Source organism: Mytilus trossulus, chromosome 7, assembly GCF_036588685.1.
Source record: "Mytilus trossulus isolate FHL-02 chromosome 7, PNRI_Mtr1.1.1.hap1, whole genome shotgun sequence".
Taxonomy (NCBI): Eukaryota; Metazoa; Mollusca; class Bivalvia; order Mytilida; family Mytilidae; genus Mytilus; species Mytilus trossulus.
In genome coordinates this window covers 55,808,256-55,829,020 of record NC_086379.1, presented here as the reverse complement: position 1 = coordinate 55,829,020, position 20,765 = coordinate 55,808,256, and the positions used below count along the sequence as shown (strand labels likewise).

The 20,765-nt window shown below is 32.6% G+C and overlaps 1 protein-coding gene across 1 annotated transcript; it reads left to right on the top strand.

Annotated features, from left to right (window-relative positions):
• The first annotated feature begins 252 nt into the window (after positions 1-252).
• Positions 253-16,924, top strand: LOC134725341 (carboxylesterase 5A-like). The gene is made up of 3 exons (XM_063589073.1): positions 253-360; positions 12,361-13,892; positions 14,687-16,924. Exons 1-3 carry the CDS (start codon positions 319-321, stop codon positions 15,063-15,065), a joined length of 1,953 nt encoding a protein of 650 aa, XP_063445143.1. The 5' UTR covers positions 253-318; the 3' UTR covers positions 15,066-16,924.
• The last annotated feature ends 3,841 nt before the right edge of the window (positions 16,925-20,765 follow it).

Sequence of the window (20,765 nt, the reverse complement as noted above, 5' to 3'; positions counted from 1 at the left end):
CTTGACCTGTCGAAAATGTCCGCGAGTTCAAATTCATTTCTATTTAAAAAATCAAGCAAAATAAAGACACACGGTCTATGTTTTAATACGTTGTTTAATTAAATACGCATGGTAGAGTAGAAGATGAATAACATTCAAAGGATTTAAAGGAATTAAATGTCTGGATTACCAAAAAAATTACCGAAAAAGTCTTTAAATTTTGTATAAATCCCACTGATTGGTTGATATTTTTTACGTAATACACAGTATGACATTAGTCTGGATTTATACTGTCCTGGTCATGTATTTATGTAGACATCAAATGTTAGTAAAAATTTTATGAAAATCGGTTGTCCATTTTTGTATACCTGTAATAACAAGGTAAGATTTTCGTGCAATTTAAATTAACTGCATCACTAATAAATAGTAATAATGGGTGCACTAGACTAGCCTTATTGTCATTATATATATATTCACATGCACAGTTATGGCTTTGCAATTTCCCGATGTATAACTATATCTAAGCATTGCACAAGGTCATGTTTTTCTCTGACTGTTAATGAATGTTTACACTAAATCCATTGAATGTTGGATATGTACTGATTGATATTTTAATAATAGCTGCACTGCCGGATTACTAAAATATTTTTTATGTTGAATCAATTGGTTAATTTATCGATATTTATTTAGTTCTCATTTAATCAAAAATATGGCAATACGTTTCTCTTGTTCCTTTGATTGCTGATAAGCATAAGGTTTGATTTTGTCAGCTTTTATTGAAATCCCATTTTTTATGATCGTTCTGTCCATATCAAATTGCCAATCCTTCAACTAGTAACCGATATAAATGCTCTTGCCTCGAATACGCAATAGATATATGCATTCTTTCTGATCCATTATATGTAAGTCTTTCATTTTCTGTAAAGGCCGTAACATCTTTTGTAGAACTGTCTGTACACATCATTTTGTTCTTGAAGTTGCTACTTCATATTCAAGCGTTCGGCCAGATTATTTCTTGGAATTGTTATGCGATCCGTTCGATTTATTCGCCATTCTCACAAAATTTCCTGCAAAATTATCGAAAAATATCGTGATGTGCCACCGTGGTTCTCGAAATGTCTGGGTTTTTTTTCTAGTCTTGCAGTGAGATTGTTGGGCAATTTATAACAGTTCTCTGGTATACTCTTTGTCAAATGTACAATTTTACACGTTACTAGAAGATGCCCGCGAAATCGCTGTATAATTGAGTAAATGCTGAAACAAAGAGTCTGGACACAGTAGTAAGTTGGACACAGTAAGGATTTGGGAACGGTTAACGCATTTGATTCTATTTCTTTGAATTGATGACAATGAGGAATCCCATGCATTCATTCGCCGGTAGTACGTACACTAGACATGCTGGCAAATGCGTAAAACGATCAATAACGGTCTCCTTATTTGGATTTTTTTTTCAAAGTGGCGGTTTCTGTGGGGAAAAAATGATTTTAAAGACAAATTAAGGAAGTACAAAACACTTCACGTATACGTCATATCATATTTTTTTCCGACTTTGAGAAGTTGCGGCTTAATAAAATCGGACTTTTCCTTTAATAGTATAAATACAGCTGTAATTTTCACTCATTCGTCTTGAACATATAATGAGGTGGGAGTTTTTGATCCTTGTTGAAGATCTTACTGTGATTGTTGAGATGAAGAAGAGCAATTAATGAAAGCGCTGTTCCTTAGCGGTTTTTTTTCATGTATTTGTGATGAACTAACATAATATCATATCGTTTTTATTTTCGATTTATCAAATTATATGAAACGAATGACTGGTGAAAAATAACGTTTATCCAATTCTTAAACCAATGCATGTATATATCATAAACTAAGTCTTCTGTACACGATTTCTTTTGTCATTTTACGCAAACACATCGTATAATTGTTTTTGTCTCTCTGTTATGATGTGAAAAAAAGTATATGTATATTAGTCTTATAATGAAAACTATCCATTTTAAATAATTCTAAAAACATATGCATCATTTTTTTTTTTGATTTGCGGTTTCATATGACTTTAAAAAGTCATAAGAAAGTTCAAACCTCAAATTAAAAAAAAATATGCATATGTTTTTTTTTTAACTAAATGGATAGTTTGCATTATACATCTTATGTACATGAGCTTTTTTCTGATGAAAGTTCTTTAATTTGTCCACATTTAGAAGAAATTTACTTTTTTTTAATTGCTTGCTTCCAGGAATCAATTCGCCGACATATTTTCCGTATGCATAGTGACCTGAGCGTAACCCTCCTTGTAAAAATCCGGTGATCGCAATACGCATGAATCGGTCATTATAAAAATAAACAATTATCTGATGGTTCATGTTAAACACTACTCAATGCAGCCATATTTGTTAAATCATAAAAGACAGAGATAAAAAAAAAAAAAAATGACGATTAGACGATATATTTGCGTAAAAAATGATAAAATCGTGCACAGAGGACTAACTTTATGATAACATGCATTGGTTCAAGAATTGGATAAATATTATTTTTAGCTCATCTGGCCCAAAGGGCCAAGTGAGCTTTTCCCATCACTTTGCGTCCGGCGTCAGTTGTCGTCGTCCGTCGTCGTTAACTTTTACAAAAATCTTCTCCTTTGAAACTACTGGCCCAAATTAAACCAAACTTGGCCACAATCATCATTGTTGTATCTGGTTTAAAAAATGTGTCCGGTGACAAACCAACCAAGATGGCCACCATGGCTAAAAATAGAACATAGGGTAAAATGCATTTTTTGGCTTATAACTAAAAAACCAAAGCATTTAGAGCAAATCCGACATCGGGATAAAATTGTTTATCAGGTCATGATCTATCTGCCCTGAAAATTTCTGATGAATCGGACCACCTGTTGTTGGGTTGCTGCCCCTAATTTGGTAATTTTAAGGGCATTTTGCTCTTCTTGGTTATTATCTTGAATATTATTATAGATAGAGATAAACTGTAAACAGCAATAATATTCAGCAAAGTAAGATTTACAAATAAGTCAACATGTCCGAAATGGTAAGTTGACCTCTTTAGGAGTTATTGCCCTTTATAGTCAATTTTTAACCATTTTTCGTTAATCTTAGTAATTTCATTGTCAAGAATCTGTCCGGTTTAAGGGAGATAACTCAATTTGATAACAATTAATTGTATCGACAAGGACGATAACCCATCCTCGCTCCACATGAGGTTACTTGAAAATTTGACATGTGCGATAAGACGCACAATTGAGGGGTCGAACACCCGCTGTTTTGTAAAGATAATTTCAGTGAAAACCAATACCAGATGTTATCTTTAAGATAATTTCGAATCATGTTTTCTGTATTTTGTTGCAGTTTGTTAAATTGATTGAAGGCCGGAGAGATCTTCGATCTAGGTTGAAACCCGGGACTTCTAAAGAAGATTATAAGTCCTAGTTAAAACGTCTCACGATGTTTGATCTCAATTGGTAAATGTAAGATGCATATAAATAAAAATAGATATTATTTTTTTTAAATGAATTGAGCATCAAACTGACTGAAATGTAATTGAAATTTTAGTACAACTATTTCACATGTAATTGGCTGAAAGGCTGTTGTCTTACGATTCTTTTCTTTTTCTTTATAGCTTGCTGTTCGGTGTGAGACTAAGCTCCGTGTTGAACACCGTACCTTGACCTGTAAAAGTTTATTTATACAAATTGTGACTTGGACGGAGAGTTGTCTCATTGGCACTCATACCACATCTTCCTATATCTATAACTGGTACCTCAAGAATTCGAAATGTCTTTCATTTTATTTAATTTCAAACATTCATCGACAGTTCAAAATTATTAAATTTAACAGTATACTTTGAGTGCGGATAACAACACAATTCCTCGAGTAAAATAAAGTATTGTTGGTTAATGTCGGTCATATTTTTTTTCGTAAATTGTTTTGTTATGAATGTAGTCTTCTCAATTGAATAATTTTATATTTTTTATGTTGGGCCTTTCATAGCCGATTAAATGGTATGTGTTTCTCATTGTTGAAGGCCGTACGGTTGCCTATAATTAAATACGTCCACTTCATTTGAACTTTGGAGGATAGTTGTCTTATTGGCAATCATACCACATCTCTTTGTTTTTTTTAAATATTTTTTTGGATGTGTACTGGTGGATAATTTATCTTCAAATCGGTACTTTAGATCTTTTGTATTCTGTACATAAGTTTCATACCAATCTGACAATGAAGCCTTTTCTACTAATTTCAACAGTTTTGTCTTGTGTTGTGCTTTCATACCACATATATATTTGAGCACTCACAAACATTTTAACACCGCTGAATATCACGGTTTCTAGTTCCGTTTTATAAAGCCAGGAACAAATTACTTGTAACTATTTGGTTGTCGTTTCTTGCTGTCTGAAATATTTATTTTCTTGGTGTTATTAATTAAGCATATACCAGTTCGTTTAATTGGGTTTCCCCCTATTTTCATTGTTTCGACATTTAACATGAGATCTGTATATAGCACGTTTAACCCACCGCATTTTTGTGCTTGTCCCAAATAAGAAACAGCTGGCCTTTGTTAGTCTTGTGTGTGTGCGTGCGTGCACAGTTTTTTTGTTTTTTTTAAACGTTGGTTCATTTATGTTACGGAGTTTGGTGTGGCGTTCTTTTTGCTGAAATATAGTTAACAATATTGTGTATAGGGGCAAACTAGCGCACGCGGAATATTCTTGTGTTGCATTTAAGACCAATTTGTGGATTTGGGCCGTTTTTTGCTCTTTGGTCGGATTGTTGTCTATCTTTTTTACACATTTTTCGTTTCCATTCTCATTGCCAATCATACCACCTCGTCTTAATTTGTAAATTATCGTATTAACTTCTAAGTTAAACCAGAGATATAAATAAGTAGTTTACATATATCTATGGCTCTGTTTAAATCATTTATGAAGGAAAAGAAAGTGTTTCATACATTATGATAGCCAAATTATTCAATTAAAGTTTACAGAACCCTATATAGTAGTAGCCTGTGAATTTCGTGGGTGGAGAGTAGGTCATCCCGTTAAAATTATAAAATTAAATAAAGTTATGTCTGAAAATGAAATCTCGGAAATGTCATATTTATTGACCCTTTCCTGTTTTCAATAAAATACTATAGTACAAGCTTCCAGCATCGTTTCCACCATATATCCACAGGTATATAGCCTGAAGCTGATATGTTAATTGTCATGCAAGTACCTGTTCAAAGCTAACAATCGTTATCGGTTTTTTATGAAATAATTGACTTTTTATTTAATATTGTTTCGGTTCAATGAATTTTAATTCAGTTGAAGAGCTTGGGATAAAATAAAATGACAAAGCAATTCTATAAACAGTAGTTTATTTTCAATTTATACAAGAATACTGTTGTATTTAGAGATATATGTTAGTTTCGATTAATTAAGTCACCAACAAGTTTCTTTATTTTATATCATCATGGTAAAACGTGTCTTGAAAGGTGTTAACTTTCTAATGTATTGTGGGCACACATTATTCGTATATTTAGTTTTAGCAAGGATTTGTATAGTTACACTATACAAATCCTTGGTTTTAGGAAATTAATAACAGAAACTTAGTTTTGATGAAATATCTGTTATCTGATTTTAACTTGCCGTATCAAGTAGTCGAATTCAGATGCATTCTATTTGCTGATTTGTGCACTGTTAAATCGCGACGAAATATAATTGTTCTCCTTTAAGATTGTGTATTGAAATCGTGAAAAAAATAGCATTAAAAAGGTTATACAAGTATTGTTACGAAAAAGAGCCAAAAGGACCAGTTAAAATGCAACTATAGTCACTGGGGGAGTTGTCTCATTGATAATATGCAATCATACAGCTACTACTGAACTTCTTTTTTTTTTATATTACCAAATATGAATAGAAGCAATTTAATCCCATTAATTTTAAAAAAAAAAGTGATTGTGTATTGATAAAACACTCAGCTGAACGTGCATCTTTTGAATACAATGCGTTTATATTACGATTGCATCCTCATACTTTATTTATTATCGGTTATAAGCACGTGAAAACAGACACAAACAAAAACTTTGATTATAATTAACTTCAATTATAAAAACGTGAATTTCATATTATTTAGTGTTTTGTAATTCCTTCAGCCCTAAACATAGTCAATACAAAACGTCGTTTAAACTATATCACATGAATTATTAATTCTCAGCGTGACTGTATAAATAAGATTGTGTAACAAGCTGCTATCTGTTTACACAAACAATGTATCCTGTTGTCAAATAGAAATTGATAGAATAAAAACTTAAGATCGCCTACTTTTAAATCAAAATTGGTGCAAGTAGACAATAACCAATTTAAAAATAAACTACACCACTTTAAACTATAACTTTTCATCTTTCTCTTGGTCTCAACAGGTAAGGAATGTCATCAGTAAAAGTATTTTATTTATTTTTTCAAAACTGACCACTTTTCCTAAAAATGACATTTTCTGCAAGAATAACGGCAAATGTAAGCCATTTGACATCCCTTTATGAAAAATCTAAATTTGTTGCATTAAGTTTAAACATTAATTTAAAATAATTTATATCATTAAAAAGAAGACACATTAAGGATTATGGTGATCTCAACAGTGAAGAAAAGAACTGAGAAGAAAATCGAATATCGTCTGTTAAAGATTATTTTCCATACAACTTCTATATAACAATTGTATCCATGTAGGGTATCTGAATTCACGCATGCGCAATGTCGACCGGACTGATTCTTGACAATGTTGTTACAAAAATCTTCTCCTCTTTGACTACTGGGCCAAATGAATCCATACATGGCCACAATCATCTTTGGGGTATCTAGTTTAAATAATATGTCCAGTGACCCGGCCATCCAACCAAGATTGCCTCCACGGCTAAAAATATAACATAGGTGTAAAATGGAGTTTTGGGCTTATAACTCAAAAACCAAAGCATTTAGAGCAAATCTGAGACGGGATAAAATTGTTTAACAGGTCAAGATCTATCTGCCATCTGAAAAATCGGACAATCTGTTGTTGGGTTGCTGCCCCTAAATTGGTAATTTTAAGGAAATTTTACTGTTTTTGGTCATTATCTCGAATATTATTATAGATTAAGATAAACTGTAAACAGCAATAATGTTCAGCAAAATAAGATTTACAAATAAGTCAACATGACCGAAATGGTCAGTTGACCCCTTTAGGAGTTATTGCCCTTTTTAGTCAATTTTTAACAATTTTTCATAAATCTTAGTAATGTGTTACAAAAATCATCACCTCTGAAACTACTGCGCCAAAGTTAATCCAAACTTGGCCACAATCATCTTTGGGGTATCTAGTTTAAAAAATGTGTCCGGTGACCCGGCCATACAACTTAGATGGCCGCCACGGCTAAAAATAGAACATAGGGGTAAAATGCACTTTTTGGCTTATAACTCAAAACCAAAGCATTAAGAGCAAATCTGACAGGGGTAAAATTGTTTATCAGGTCAATATCTATCTGCCCTGAAATTTTCAGATGAATCGGACAACCCTTTGTTGGGTTGCTGCCCTTGAATTGGTAATTTTTAGGAAGTTTTACTATTTTTGGTTATTATCTTGAATATTATTATAGATAGAGATAAACTGTAAACAGCAATAAGGTTTAGCAAAGTAAGATTTACAAATAAGTCATCATGACCGAAATGGCCCCTTAAGGAGTTATTGTCCTTTATAGTAAATTTTTAACAATTTTCATAAAATTTGTAAAATTTTAATAAAATTTTCCACTGAAACTACTGGGCCAAGTTTCTTATAGATAGAGATAATTGTAAGCAGCAAGAATGTTCAGTAAAGTAAGATGTACAAACACATCACCATCACCAAAATACAATTGTGTCATGAATCCATCTGCTTCCTTTGTTTAATATTCACATAGACTAAGGTGAGCGACACAGGCTCTTTATGGCCTCTAGTTCACCAATCACTGGTTTCATATGACTTTAAACAACAATCAATTAGTTTAAATGTATGGAAAATACAGCGCATAAAACAATGTCTGTTGACACATTCCCAAATGCTTGGATTTGAAGAGTTTACAAAATAAGTAAGCCATAGCATATCATAACGTTTTTATGTAAAGAATGTAAAGAATGTAAAAAGTGTCCTCTGTGATAATTTTACTAACTGTATTTAAATTACATGATTCCATTACATTCTAGAAAGAAGTAGTCATTTTCACATTCAGTTTCACAACTAGGTCTATGTTTGAAAATTCTTTCGATCTTTTCTGAAATTCAAAGCATTTGATAATTTATTTTGTCACTCTTTATGGGTCATAAATAGATGAAATGTGGCATGCAATGATTATGTTTCTAAGAAAACTAACTATATGAAATATACTGTAAACAAAAACCCGATTTTATTAGAGCTTGAAACAGAGTTCCTGAAAACACTTCCAAGCCAAAGATTCACAACACAATGCGTGTCCTCAATCAAGCATTTCGGTTCTTTTTTATTTTGTGCTATCCCATCATATTTTATACAAGTGTCAAATTATAAATGTTGTATTTGGAATTAAAAATAACTTGTATTTGATTTAATATAAAAAAAAAAAGAAGATGTGGTATGATTGCCTATGACACAAAACTATCCATAAAAGACATTAACAACTATAGGTCACCGTACGCCCTTCAACAATAAGCAAAGCCCATACCGCGTAGTCAGCTATAAAAGGCCCCGATAAGACATTGTAAGACAATTCGAACGAGAAAAATAAAGGCCTTATTTAAGTAAAAAAATACACGAAAAATATTTCTGTATTAAAATTTGAACCCAAAAATTATTCACCCTCTCGCACTAAATGTGCCTTCAGTCACGCTTTCACACCAACATATACAATAACAATACGAAGCATTCAGTTCTTAAATTCTAATACCCATGAGTGAAGGTTAGCGATTATATTTGTTTGAAATAATAAGTATAAAGGTCATAGTAATAATGTTTACATCACTTATCTACATATGGTGCTTTTCTGTGCTGAGAATATGTCTAATTGGTGAAAAGAGATTATGGAAGGGAAGGGAGGATTTTCAACCTCATTGGGTGTCATTACACAGCCACAATTGATAAATACAACCGAACAATAAAATTTGAAGGTCAAACAGTTTTGAATTGATACTGTAGGTCAATTTAGATTAAGGCTGAAGTTTGAATAATTGGTAGGTCTAGGTTATTTTCTTCGTATTTAATTGGTTGTACCCCTCAATTACTGTCGGATTAACACATAATTATATCGATAACAAAGCGCAAGGTGCCTACTTTTAGCAGATTGATAATTTATAGTTGAAAATTTAGAATATATGAATTATATTGTAGAATAATGATATTCATCTTTCGTGGGTTAAATAAAAGTGAACAACTAAATTGCTCAGAAATGAAACATGTTATGCGAGGTAACACGTTATTAGAATCATTGTTACGGGTTTTGTTTCAACAATACAAGTCTACATTTAAAAAACAATAAAACGGATAGAATATGATTTTCTCCGTCAAAAGTAAATGCTTATGTTCACATATATAACACCTTATTTTTTTTTAGGTAATACATTAAATATTCTTGTATAAGACATCAATGAAAATCAAAAAGCTTGACTTAATTACATCCGATTGCACTCAGTGTGTAGGTAAAGGTAATATCTTTGGTTAGCATACTTGCTAGTTGAACCGTGAAGTCATTATAAGGTAGTACACTTCGCTCGTTTCGAAGTAGCCTAGACCTACAGACAGATAGATTGGTTCTCTGTCGAACTAGTCTACTCTTGAAGGATGATAGTTTATCTAACCTAATAATGAATGCACGGTTCAGCTAGCAATCATGCACGGTTCAGCTAGCAATCAAGCTAACCAAAGGTATTACCTTTACATACAAACTGAATGCAATCGGCTGTAGGATATATGCGACTTTACCTCATAATACCTTCTTTTAAACAAATGGAAATGGTTGACAGTCAGTCATAAATAAAAATGGAATCAAAACGTGAGAACAAAAACACAACAGCAACCGAAAAGATCAAAATCAAAATGTACTAATACGAAAACAAAAGGATCACAAGTCAAATAAGCACGGAAGATATCATTTGTTGATAAAAGGTGTTGATAATGTTCGGCTTAAATAGTGTGGGATAACCTGTTTAGAGATTTGATTTTTTAAAAGCTGCTGTTGACAAGTTTATATATATATATATGTTTATTATCCTCCTTAAGGAGAGTATGGATATACATGAACATAAATAAAAATGTGGTATAATACAGAGTGCTAATAATAAAAAAAATTAAATAACGATTTGAACAATTAAAAGAAAAAATAAATATTTATAATAATGAATTATTAAAAAGATCATTGAATAAATAGAAAAGATAAGTAAATGTTCAGATGAATCGAAAAATGTCTTTAATATTTTTCAGTTGTGATAAATATCAAGTTGACTGTCATATTCCTTGCATAACCTATAAATAAACTTTACACATGAGTGGGTGAAACTGTCTGCATCTGATTTTTCAAGAATGAAAAATTTGTCACTATTACATGATAGTAGAGTTAGTCTCAAGTATATGTCTTCCATAGCATAGAGCGTTGCGCTAAACTCAATTGGTCCAATATTAATCAGATCTATCCAAAACAAGTCTCTTGTAGGCGCTACACTACAACATTGTATAAAAATGTGCACAATTGCGTTGCCATAGAAAAAACCACACTTGTGACATACAGTAATTTGGCATCAGGTTCGCTTGGTCTAACCAGAGCTATAATGACTGTCCTAGGTTAGGAGAGGGCTATATGTATTGGGCACAGGACATTTGCGCTTTTTTACCTGTAAAATCATAGGACATTTGCGCTTCAAATACTATGGACATTTGCGCTTTTAATTTTGATTCACTTGTATTAAACTGACCGGACATTTGCGCTTTTTACCTATAGTCGACTACCTGTAATCTTAATGAGAAGAATAGTATATGCTGAACAGCCATCATACAGTAAGCGTACAGCAAATGGTCCAGAATCCTTCCATGCTCACTACAATGCACAGTTTTACATGACTCATCCTGCCATTTTTATATTTTTGAAGAGCATTATTGAACAACAGTCAGTAAATTATATTAAAGATTTGGTACATTGATGAACAGGCTTCCCAATCAAGAATTGAGAATGAGAAGCTCGATCATTTATTTCAGATGTAGGCTAAGTACCAATCAGGACAGATAAGAAGAGCAAAATTTGTTCACTCATTGGGCTTCAAATATCAAGCTAAAACTGACATGTAATTGTGATGACAGTACTTGATTTAATTTCTTTAGAATGTCTCCTTTTATCTGTACATAACTTTTAAACATACATCAACAATGTGCTATGAAATGATTTTTAAAACTTTTAACCATAAAGAATGACTTTAACACTGCTGGCTAAACCCGGATAAAAGATTGGGAAGTCAAAGATATAAAAAAGCGCAAATGTCCTATGTAAAAAGCGCAAATGTCCATTTTTAAAAAGCGCAAATGTCCTATGTTTTGAAGAGCAAGTGTCCACAAAAAAAAGCGCAAATGTCCATTGAAAAGCGCAAACGTCCCATGCCGATATATATATATTAGGACCAGCGAACATGTTTTACCCCCACCACATTATATGTGTGTCTGCCCCCAAGACATGCTGGAGCCTGTAATTAAGTGATTGTTGATTGTTGCTTTTGATCATGTGTGATTTTTTTGTTGTTGTACAGTTCCTATGTTGTTTTGTTTACATGGATTTAGGCACCTACTATGCTATACCCGGAATACAAAATCTTCATATTTTAATATACATGATGAATACATTCCAAATCACTTACTTAATAGTATGACTATCTAAAAAACGAAGTAGGTGTAATTTTGGTACTGTTAGAGTAAAAGGTTTACGTTGATAGTGACTTGAAGTATTTCCCCGCCAGATTCTTTTGTGAAATAAGTGAAGGTAAATCATAAAGATTTAATAAGTTTTTTTTCTAGAGTAATGCACCCTGATGACAATTATGTGATAATAAGATACCGAATTATTTTTTTTAGATGCGTTTCCATGATTACTTTAGTAATTTTTATACCTGGATGTTTGACTCAACATCAGTATGAAATCAGTCTATTGCGAAAAATTCTCCTGCTAAAAGTCAACGCTTAACAATTTCTTTTCTTTCTCCCCGAGTGTAAATAGTTTATCAGACATGGTTGCGATTTACACCATTCATATTGCAAGCAAGTTGCTTTCTAAGAATAAACGTTTTCTTGTTGGTCCTACATAATTATATCATGAAATTTATATCTCTTGGTTTCTTGAAGTTCTGAAATTTTAAAGTATGACTTAACTATTTTACAGATGTATAAACGAATCTTGAATTTATTTGCTCTTTTGCTGTATCCAGTGTATTCCCTTGGTGAAATTAGCTTACCAACTGAAGTGATTGTTTCGACAGAACTCGGACAGATTAAAGGTTTACAGATGGATACAAATGGCATAGCCGTGCAAAGTTTCATCGCGATTCCGTATGCTGAACCACCAAAGAGATTCGAAAAACCGAAACCACTGAAATCTTGGGGAGGTATCATAGACGGCACAATAACAGGGGGAAGAATTTGCAGCCAAGTTATTGCCGACTGGATGGTCGATTTTCTCCCAAGTGGAGATATAAGTGAAGATTGTCTTTTACTAGACTTATTTGTTCCGGTGTCAGACACAACTTCTAGCAAATCGGTAGTTATTTGGTTTGCCGGTGAAAAATTTGAGTCTGGTCAGAGAGGACTTCTACCAACGTCAGATTTAGTTTTGTACGGTGACGTGATTAACGTAGTTGTAGCGTTTCGATTGGGTGTGTTCGGATTCCTGTCAACTGGGGATTCTGTTATTCCTGGAAACTTTGGATTATGGGACCAGAAAATGGCAATAGAATGGGTTAAGTCCAATATACAAGCATTTGGTGGTGATCCATCTCGGATAACATTAGGAGGCTTTCAATCTACTGGACTATGTACCACTTTACAAGCAAGCACTCCTTTAAATTTTGGAAACTTCCAAAGAATCATGCTTTTCTCTACGGTTGCTAATACACATGGGGCTATATGGAAAGAAGCAGAAGAATACTCACAAACTCTGGCAAATCAGTTATGCCCCGATGCGTCTCAAAATAGTGTGGTGTTTACTTCACAGCAAATATATGATTGTTTAATGTCTAAAACTGAAAGTGAAATTTTAGAAAAAGGGTCCATTGCGAATGGTGTTGTTTCCACTTATTCGGACACATTTTGGTATAATTTTGGACCCGTTGTCGACAATGAATTTATTCTTCCTGCAACTGACTTTAAATCTCTAATACCTGTAGATGTTTTGAGCACGTTATCTGAATATGAAAATTTCATCAATGTTTACGAACAATTAGCACCATTACAAAGTCAATATAACTTTGAAACAAACCAGAAGGTACCAAAGACTGTGTTGTGCAATCATTACATTCCAAATATCATCTCTCCATTTTATCAAACCACAAAAATAGACGACCTTAAAAAAATGATATGCGACTGGTACTCGTCTAGCGATGAAAAAGAGCAAAGTCGTAATGTTCTTAGAGCAATAGGAGATTTCTTTACATATGCACCGGTAACAGATTTACTGAATACACATTTAAAAACACATTCAAATAAGGAAGTTTATCTTTCTTTCTGGTCAGAGTTATCGCCAGCAAATACATTTATGCAAGGCAATGAATGGATGAATGGAACTATCGATGTTGACGGAATGTTGTACTTATTGCAGACAAAATCTTTACATAGTTCTAACCCTGATATGTTTCCAGACTTTCTTATATCTCTTACAGACTCTGCTATAAAATATTACAGCAACTTCATCAACACCGGGTAAGTATGCTTACTTATTGATGGAGATCAACTCTGCCTGCAAATAATGAGTCAAACGCATGCTTTGAGTGGAACAAGATGGAAATACTTTCACTTTTCTACTATATGATAATAGATTATCGTTGGTCATCTCAACGATAATAATTATCTTGCTGGAGCCGGTACGGCGAAAGTGAGAAGAGCAATCAAGTTGAGATGACCATTGATAATATATTTATCACTATTTTACCTATTATATTATTAAGTTGTTATAACTTGTATCCAATTCTATTGTATATTTAGACAATAAAATATATTTTTATATATATGACGACGTTGTAAATTTCATTTACAGCAGCACACGCGCCCTTAGTTTCTAGCGATAATTATAATTTATCGCTATTTTGTGCGTTTTTCCTTTGATATTTTTTGTGAGAGATTTTCATATCATGCTACTCGATTGCGGGGGAAAATTAACGATAGAAACTTAGGAGGCACGTGGCGTTGCTAATGAAATTGACATCAAATTGACAACGTCGTTATAGATAAAATAGCGATAAACAGATTATCATTGGTCATCTAAACTCTAATTGCCTTTCTCGCTTTCGCCGTCCCAGCTCAAGCGAGAAAATCAATCTCGTGACGTTGCGAGTTTCTAATGTTCTCTTACTTTTGATTTACGAAGATAATGCTTACATTTTATAATGTATAAATGGAACAATGCGATAGTGACTTTATAAAAAATATTATCTTTTTAAGATTTAAAGTTAGATGTAACAATAAAGTTAAATGAAAATTTATTTTACACATTTTAGAAACCCGAATGATGACCAACTGACACAAACATGGCCACAGTATTTACCAGACGACAAAGCATTTCTGAAAATGTCGGTACAAATGTCAACCGGCTCTAATCTCTTTCAAGACAGAGTAAACTTCTGGTTAAACGATGTACCACACTTCTTGAATCCGACAACGACGACATCAACATCAACAACAACAACAACTACTACTACTACCACTTCTACTACTACAACACCAAAGCCAGATACAAAAACGACGAAACGTCCACTTGTTATACCAAAATCGACAACTGTCAAGTACGACCCATCGAATTCGTCGGTTAAAACAACGCACTTACCAGAACTTTTGTTTGCATCATTTATGATTATGTTGTTTGTCGAGTATTTCTGATTTGTTATTCCTTTATGGTAGTTTAAGAAACCAGAAGCAATTTTTGCAAGAAACAATAAATGTGTATTTTTTTCTTTAATATTTCGTTTTCCTATTATTTAAAGGTATTTTAAAATTTTCCATTCGATCGGTCTTTTTTTTTAATTGGAGAAGTGCGGCACATATCAAATGCTGTCTTCTTATAACTCTGTATATCTATACACACAAGAATTTGTCAGAAAAAGTGAAATGACCTAGAAATGATTAAAGATTTTTGTTTCTTCATTTTCCATAGTTTAACCTTTATATGTTTTAGACATGATGACATGTATGATATTTGAAACCTGGGACATCATATGATTTATAAATATTTTTTTCTAAAGTATAATTATATTCAAAAAGTTTAATATTAATATATATATACGTATTTACTATTTGTTAAATTTTATAATGACTTTATTTTCTGAAATGACCTCTTTCCTGTGACTTTGTATCCGTAACTTTTTTCCCTACGTGTACATTCATTTATCTTATTTCAACAGAGAATAAAGATGATATAACCAAGAATAGCTCACTGTATGATCTTCAATAATAAGAAATTTCGTACCGTATATATACGGCTTATACGGCTATATACGGCTATATAAGGTCATATAAGGCCCTGACATGAAAATGTGAAAGACTTCAAGAGAAAAAGCTAACGGTAAAACTTAAAACTATTATTACTTACAATTATAATACTAGTAATTGATTCATATTAAAAGTTTTGCTTAATAAAATTTAAAGCTCATCACTACAGTATGTGATATTTTAAACCATATATCAATGCACATTCATGCAAGCGCTGTAAAGATAGGAAAAGAAGTTAGTGCTTTATGTTACTAACTAGGTGGTATTGAGAATGAATTTTATTTCCTTTAAAATGAACAAATATGACATACAAAAAAATGATACAGTATACTCAAAGGTATATTTATACAATTGAATCTGTTTTTACAATTGTTTAACCGGCATCAATTAACGTGGAATGTAATAAAATATTGATTTGCAATATTTTCTCTGTATACGCCACTGTTATATGCATATAATTACATTAGATGTATGTTTTGTTATTCTGATTGGCTAACTGGCAATCTCGTGATATTCCGTAATCAATTGCATTACACAATGCAACTTTTCATACATGATGACACGAGGTCCCACAATAAAGTGCACAGGTAAATGAAATAAAAACTTGATAAAAGGCGTGCTTTTATGATCCTATTGGTAAAAATGTAATTATAAGTAATGAATGCTTTTTTTTGTAACTTTATAGGGTTGTAAAAGCGTTCACCATGCGCACATTTTTAGTATGAAGCGCTTCCGCGCTTCATACAAAATGTACTTCGGTCAACGCTTTTACACCCAAATAAATTTACAAAAAAGAGCATTCAATTCTTAAGTAATTTTCTTGTCTACAGTTGTTCTGCAATAATGTGTATGTATATATTCTATGACAATAGTATGCACATATAAGCTTTGTTGTTTTCTATAAGAATAAAGTAAAATCACTCTTATATCTGTTGCATTATTTTTTTACAAATATTATTACTAAATTTATAATCATTTTTTTTTTGCCTTAAAAGGCCAAAGTTTAAGAAAAATAAAATCATACTTTCTGAAATTCTATTTTCTTTTTGTCACAATAATAAGTATCATTCCCAGCAGAAAGCACGATAAGAACAGAAATAAGTATCATTCCCCGCAGGAAGCACGATAAGAACAAAGATAAGTACCGATATCTCGATTTACTATATCGGCTTTATCCCAATTTATGAAGTCCAATTTTTTATGTTAATTCATGTCAGCTCAAATATTTGCCCAAAATCCTAACACATTGCAAGAAAAGAGCTGAGTTTTTTTTTTTTTTTTTTAAGTTAAAAAATGTACTGTTTTAAATAATAGGCGACGCACATTTGATTTTCTATAGCGGGGTTGAAAATAAATACATATGCCCGGATAGAACTGAACATAAATAACTTTGCATAACTTAAAGGCAGGATGAACATAGGTAGAAGCAAATTTATTTTCTGCTGCCCTTGTAATTAGAAATAAAAAATTGAAATAGTTCAAAATGGGTGTAGGCTATTGGTGTATAAATAGCGAGACATTTAGAGAAAATTCTCTGTGACAAGCAACATTTTCTGTGCCAAATTAAGCAAGGGGTGTTCTTCATTCATACTATTTCGAAAATTCCGGAACCATTGAGTACCCTTAAAAAATGCCATTTTTCTATTAAAAATGCTGCTGCACGATATGTGTTTGACCATTTCAATTACACCCAATGGTGTTGATAATTCAAAACTCGAAAACATTTTCAATGGATCTTTGATAGTGAAAACGCATGACCAAAAAAGGGCTATTATTGTCGCCTATATAAATAATTACATTCTTGTAACCTTATAAGTGAAAACCATGTGTGTCCAACAGTGAAAATAAATAAACAATTGCTGTAAAATAGCTACTTTTATTTACATCTTCTAGCATGAACCTCTTGACTTAATTAACTATTTTCATTTGTAACTAGTTACTTCATAATAAACATATCACATGTAGATCTGTTAATCCATCCATAGCAAAGCATATCACAAGTGGATCTGTTAACGCACCCAGAGCAAAGCATATCACATGTGGATGTGTTAACCCATTCAGAGCACACTTGATCTCTCCCGGGCTTAGTCTGTTGTTTTCGATGTTGTGTTTTGTATTCTGTTATTTCTCTTTTCGTTTCTTTTCCATGGCATTATTTGTTCTTCCGTACAGAGTTTGATTATCGATTTCGTATCCTCTGTCTCTCTTAAACAATGAATACAATTGAATCAATCCAAAAGGCCAAAAATGAATAGAATCATATTCAAAACAGTATGGTCCTGGCCATTGATTGACGACCTAAATTATCCCATTGACTGGGACAGATTAGGTGAACGTTTGTCTGTAACGACCATTGCTCACTTCTTACTTATTATAGAATTTAAACTGCGGGGTCACCAAAGGTTCTTAATGCCTTTAATAATAAAATAATTCGAAAAATTATTCAGGAATAACCTTTATGTTTTGATTTATATTATTGATATAAATCAACACATCGTACTTATTCCGGATTCGTTTTTCGAATTGCTTTATTTAGGTGTTGAGAACCTTTGGTGACCTCACAGATTCAGTGTATTTAACAAGTACATAGGGAGCAGTGATTGTTACCGACAAACGTTCACCTAATCTGTCCCAGTCAATGGGATAATTTAGGTCGTCAATCAATGGCCAGGACCACACTGTTTTGAATATGATTCTAAATACAATCATGAACAATAGATTAAATGATCTTATTAGAAACGTTTTGTATAGGTTTATTTATTTCTTTCGTCAGTCGTTCGTTGTATATGCAAATATTCATCAAAATATATTTCGATGTGAGAAGCAATACACAGTTTTCTATTTCAGTTTAACGACATGTTGCAGTTTGTTTTGGCTTTGCGTTTATATCTTTATTATGATAAATAAATTCTTAAATTCTTAAACGCATTATAACTGTTAAAATAGTTATACTTTTACATTTGGAGAACGTGTTTAAAAAAAAACCCCGACATTTCCATAGGAACCAACTGTGCTCCTCTTCTTGCCAACTTGTGCCCTTTTTAATATAAGGCCGACTTCATACAGGAGATTATTATGGAGGAGGATAGAATATGTTCTCACACTAAATAACTCATAATTTGATAACTCGATATATGCTTGACGCATCTATCCCATCGAACTTGAAATAGATGATGCAACAGCTACAGTTAAATCTGCCTGCTACCTTGACTTACATATAGAAATTAATAATCAAAGGTTGGTTGAGAACAAAACTTTAGGACAGAGTGGTGAATTTGAAAACAGCCCCTCGAGCATAAAAAAACAGACGTCATTACGAGCAGACGACGACGGGTATGGTCCAACTGTCGTTACCACAATCCCATTCTAGGTATCTCGAATGTGACCTACCCAATTAGACTTATCACCGACTTAATACTTAGATGACCTCACGATTGGTGTCACAAGTGAAGGAAGGTTTGCATACACTTAAAGGGTACCTGGGATGAACACAGGGTTTTAAAGGAGTTCTTCATGCCCATTCTTTAGTTTTATAGGTTGCTTTTTGTGTACCGTTGTGAGTCTTTTCTTTGATTTTTTTCTCTCGCAATAATATTATCAGTATAATTTCATTTTATGAGATTGATATATTTTTGGATCTTTCGCCATTTTTTGTATCAAACATATCCAACTTTTATTTCATAAAAATGTTACTTATGTAAATATCTGAACACAAGATTGATTGATTGTTGGTTGGTTAACGTCCAGTGGCAAATACTTCATACATGTTCAGAACGGCATGAACACAAGGAACCAACTCATGTCAATCAAACCATAAATATACAATTGGTTTGAATGAGTAGAAATATCCGTATAGAACACACATTATAGAAAAAAATCAAAAACCTTCCAAGACCAACTGTATCTGGGAAAGTTATAGCCCGAATAGCAAATCATTAATTCAGAGGTGGCAGTTCCTCCTTTTGTGGGAAAACAATGGTTGATCATATAGGGAATCACTGGAGTATGACTGGAGCGGTCCTCCTCTGTCTCTCATGCGAATCATCAAATAAGATATTATGAAATGCATCCTAGTTTATGTACATGTTTTTTGAGATTCGGAATTTCTTCTTTCTCCTGACAATGTTTGTTTGGAGGTATTTGTTTAAAGTACCGGTCAGATGAAATGTACCGAATTCAACAGATTTAAACGTGTTGCACTGGTTTTCTGTTACTGTATTAGGTAAGCTCTAATTTCCTTGCCACATCCTTTGTCTATTTTTAAAGGCTCTGTGGTGATCTATCAAGACGGGAAGATAGCTATACATTCTTGCTATGTATATATTTTTTTCGAATTTTGTGTTAACTCGATCATGCCTCGTTTCTGTTTTTTTTTTATATATGAAATTAGTGGTAGAGATTTGGTACAAAAATGATAAGCGATTTTTTTCGATGGGGACATGCATATAGTTACTGATGTCACTCTCAGTGTTGGACATTCATGATAAATTCTAGTTAACTGATATTTTTCTTTGCTTTTATATGTTATTTTTTTTCTCTGTCAAAACGATTTATGAAAAAACAATACAGAATGTTTAAATATAATGTCTGAAGTGTACATACATGTGAAGCATTAGGTTATGAACAAGAATTTTTCGTTCCTATAACTAATTCCCGAAATGTACCATATTAACTTTAAGGAATATATGTTGATTCTAAACTTCTATAGGTGGCATGCTTGATGAATTTAATCGCTGTAGTGAACGATGAAGCCGATGTTGGCTGGCACAATTGTGGTTTATTGTTATCACCGTATCATCATGGTTCTGTATATCAGGCTTCGTAGATTCATTTGTTTGTGTCTGTGTTTTATCTTCCATTCCAAACACGAAAGACGAATGTATCTCGCCAATATTGGCCAAAAAAGCACCTGTCAACGATTTGCCTCCAGGACCTAAGTAATCACCAGTTTTAAAAGAATTTTTACAACAAACTAATCCCATGTTTACTGATTGAAAATGAATGCATCGGCCAAAGTCCTCCAAGGTTCGTGACCAAGTTCTTTATATCATGTTCTACGTATTTTACGTCAACAGTTGTATCCATAAAATA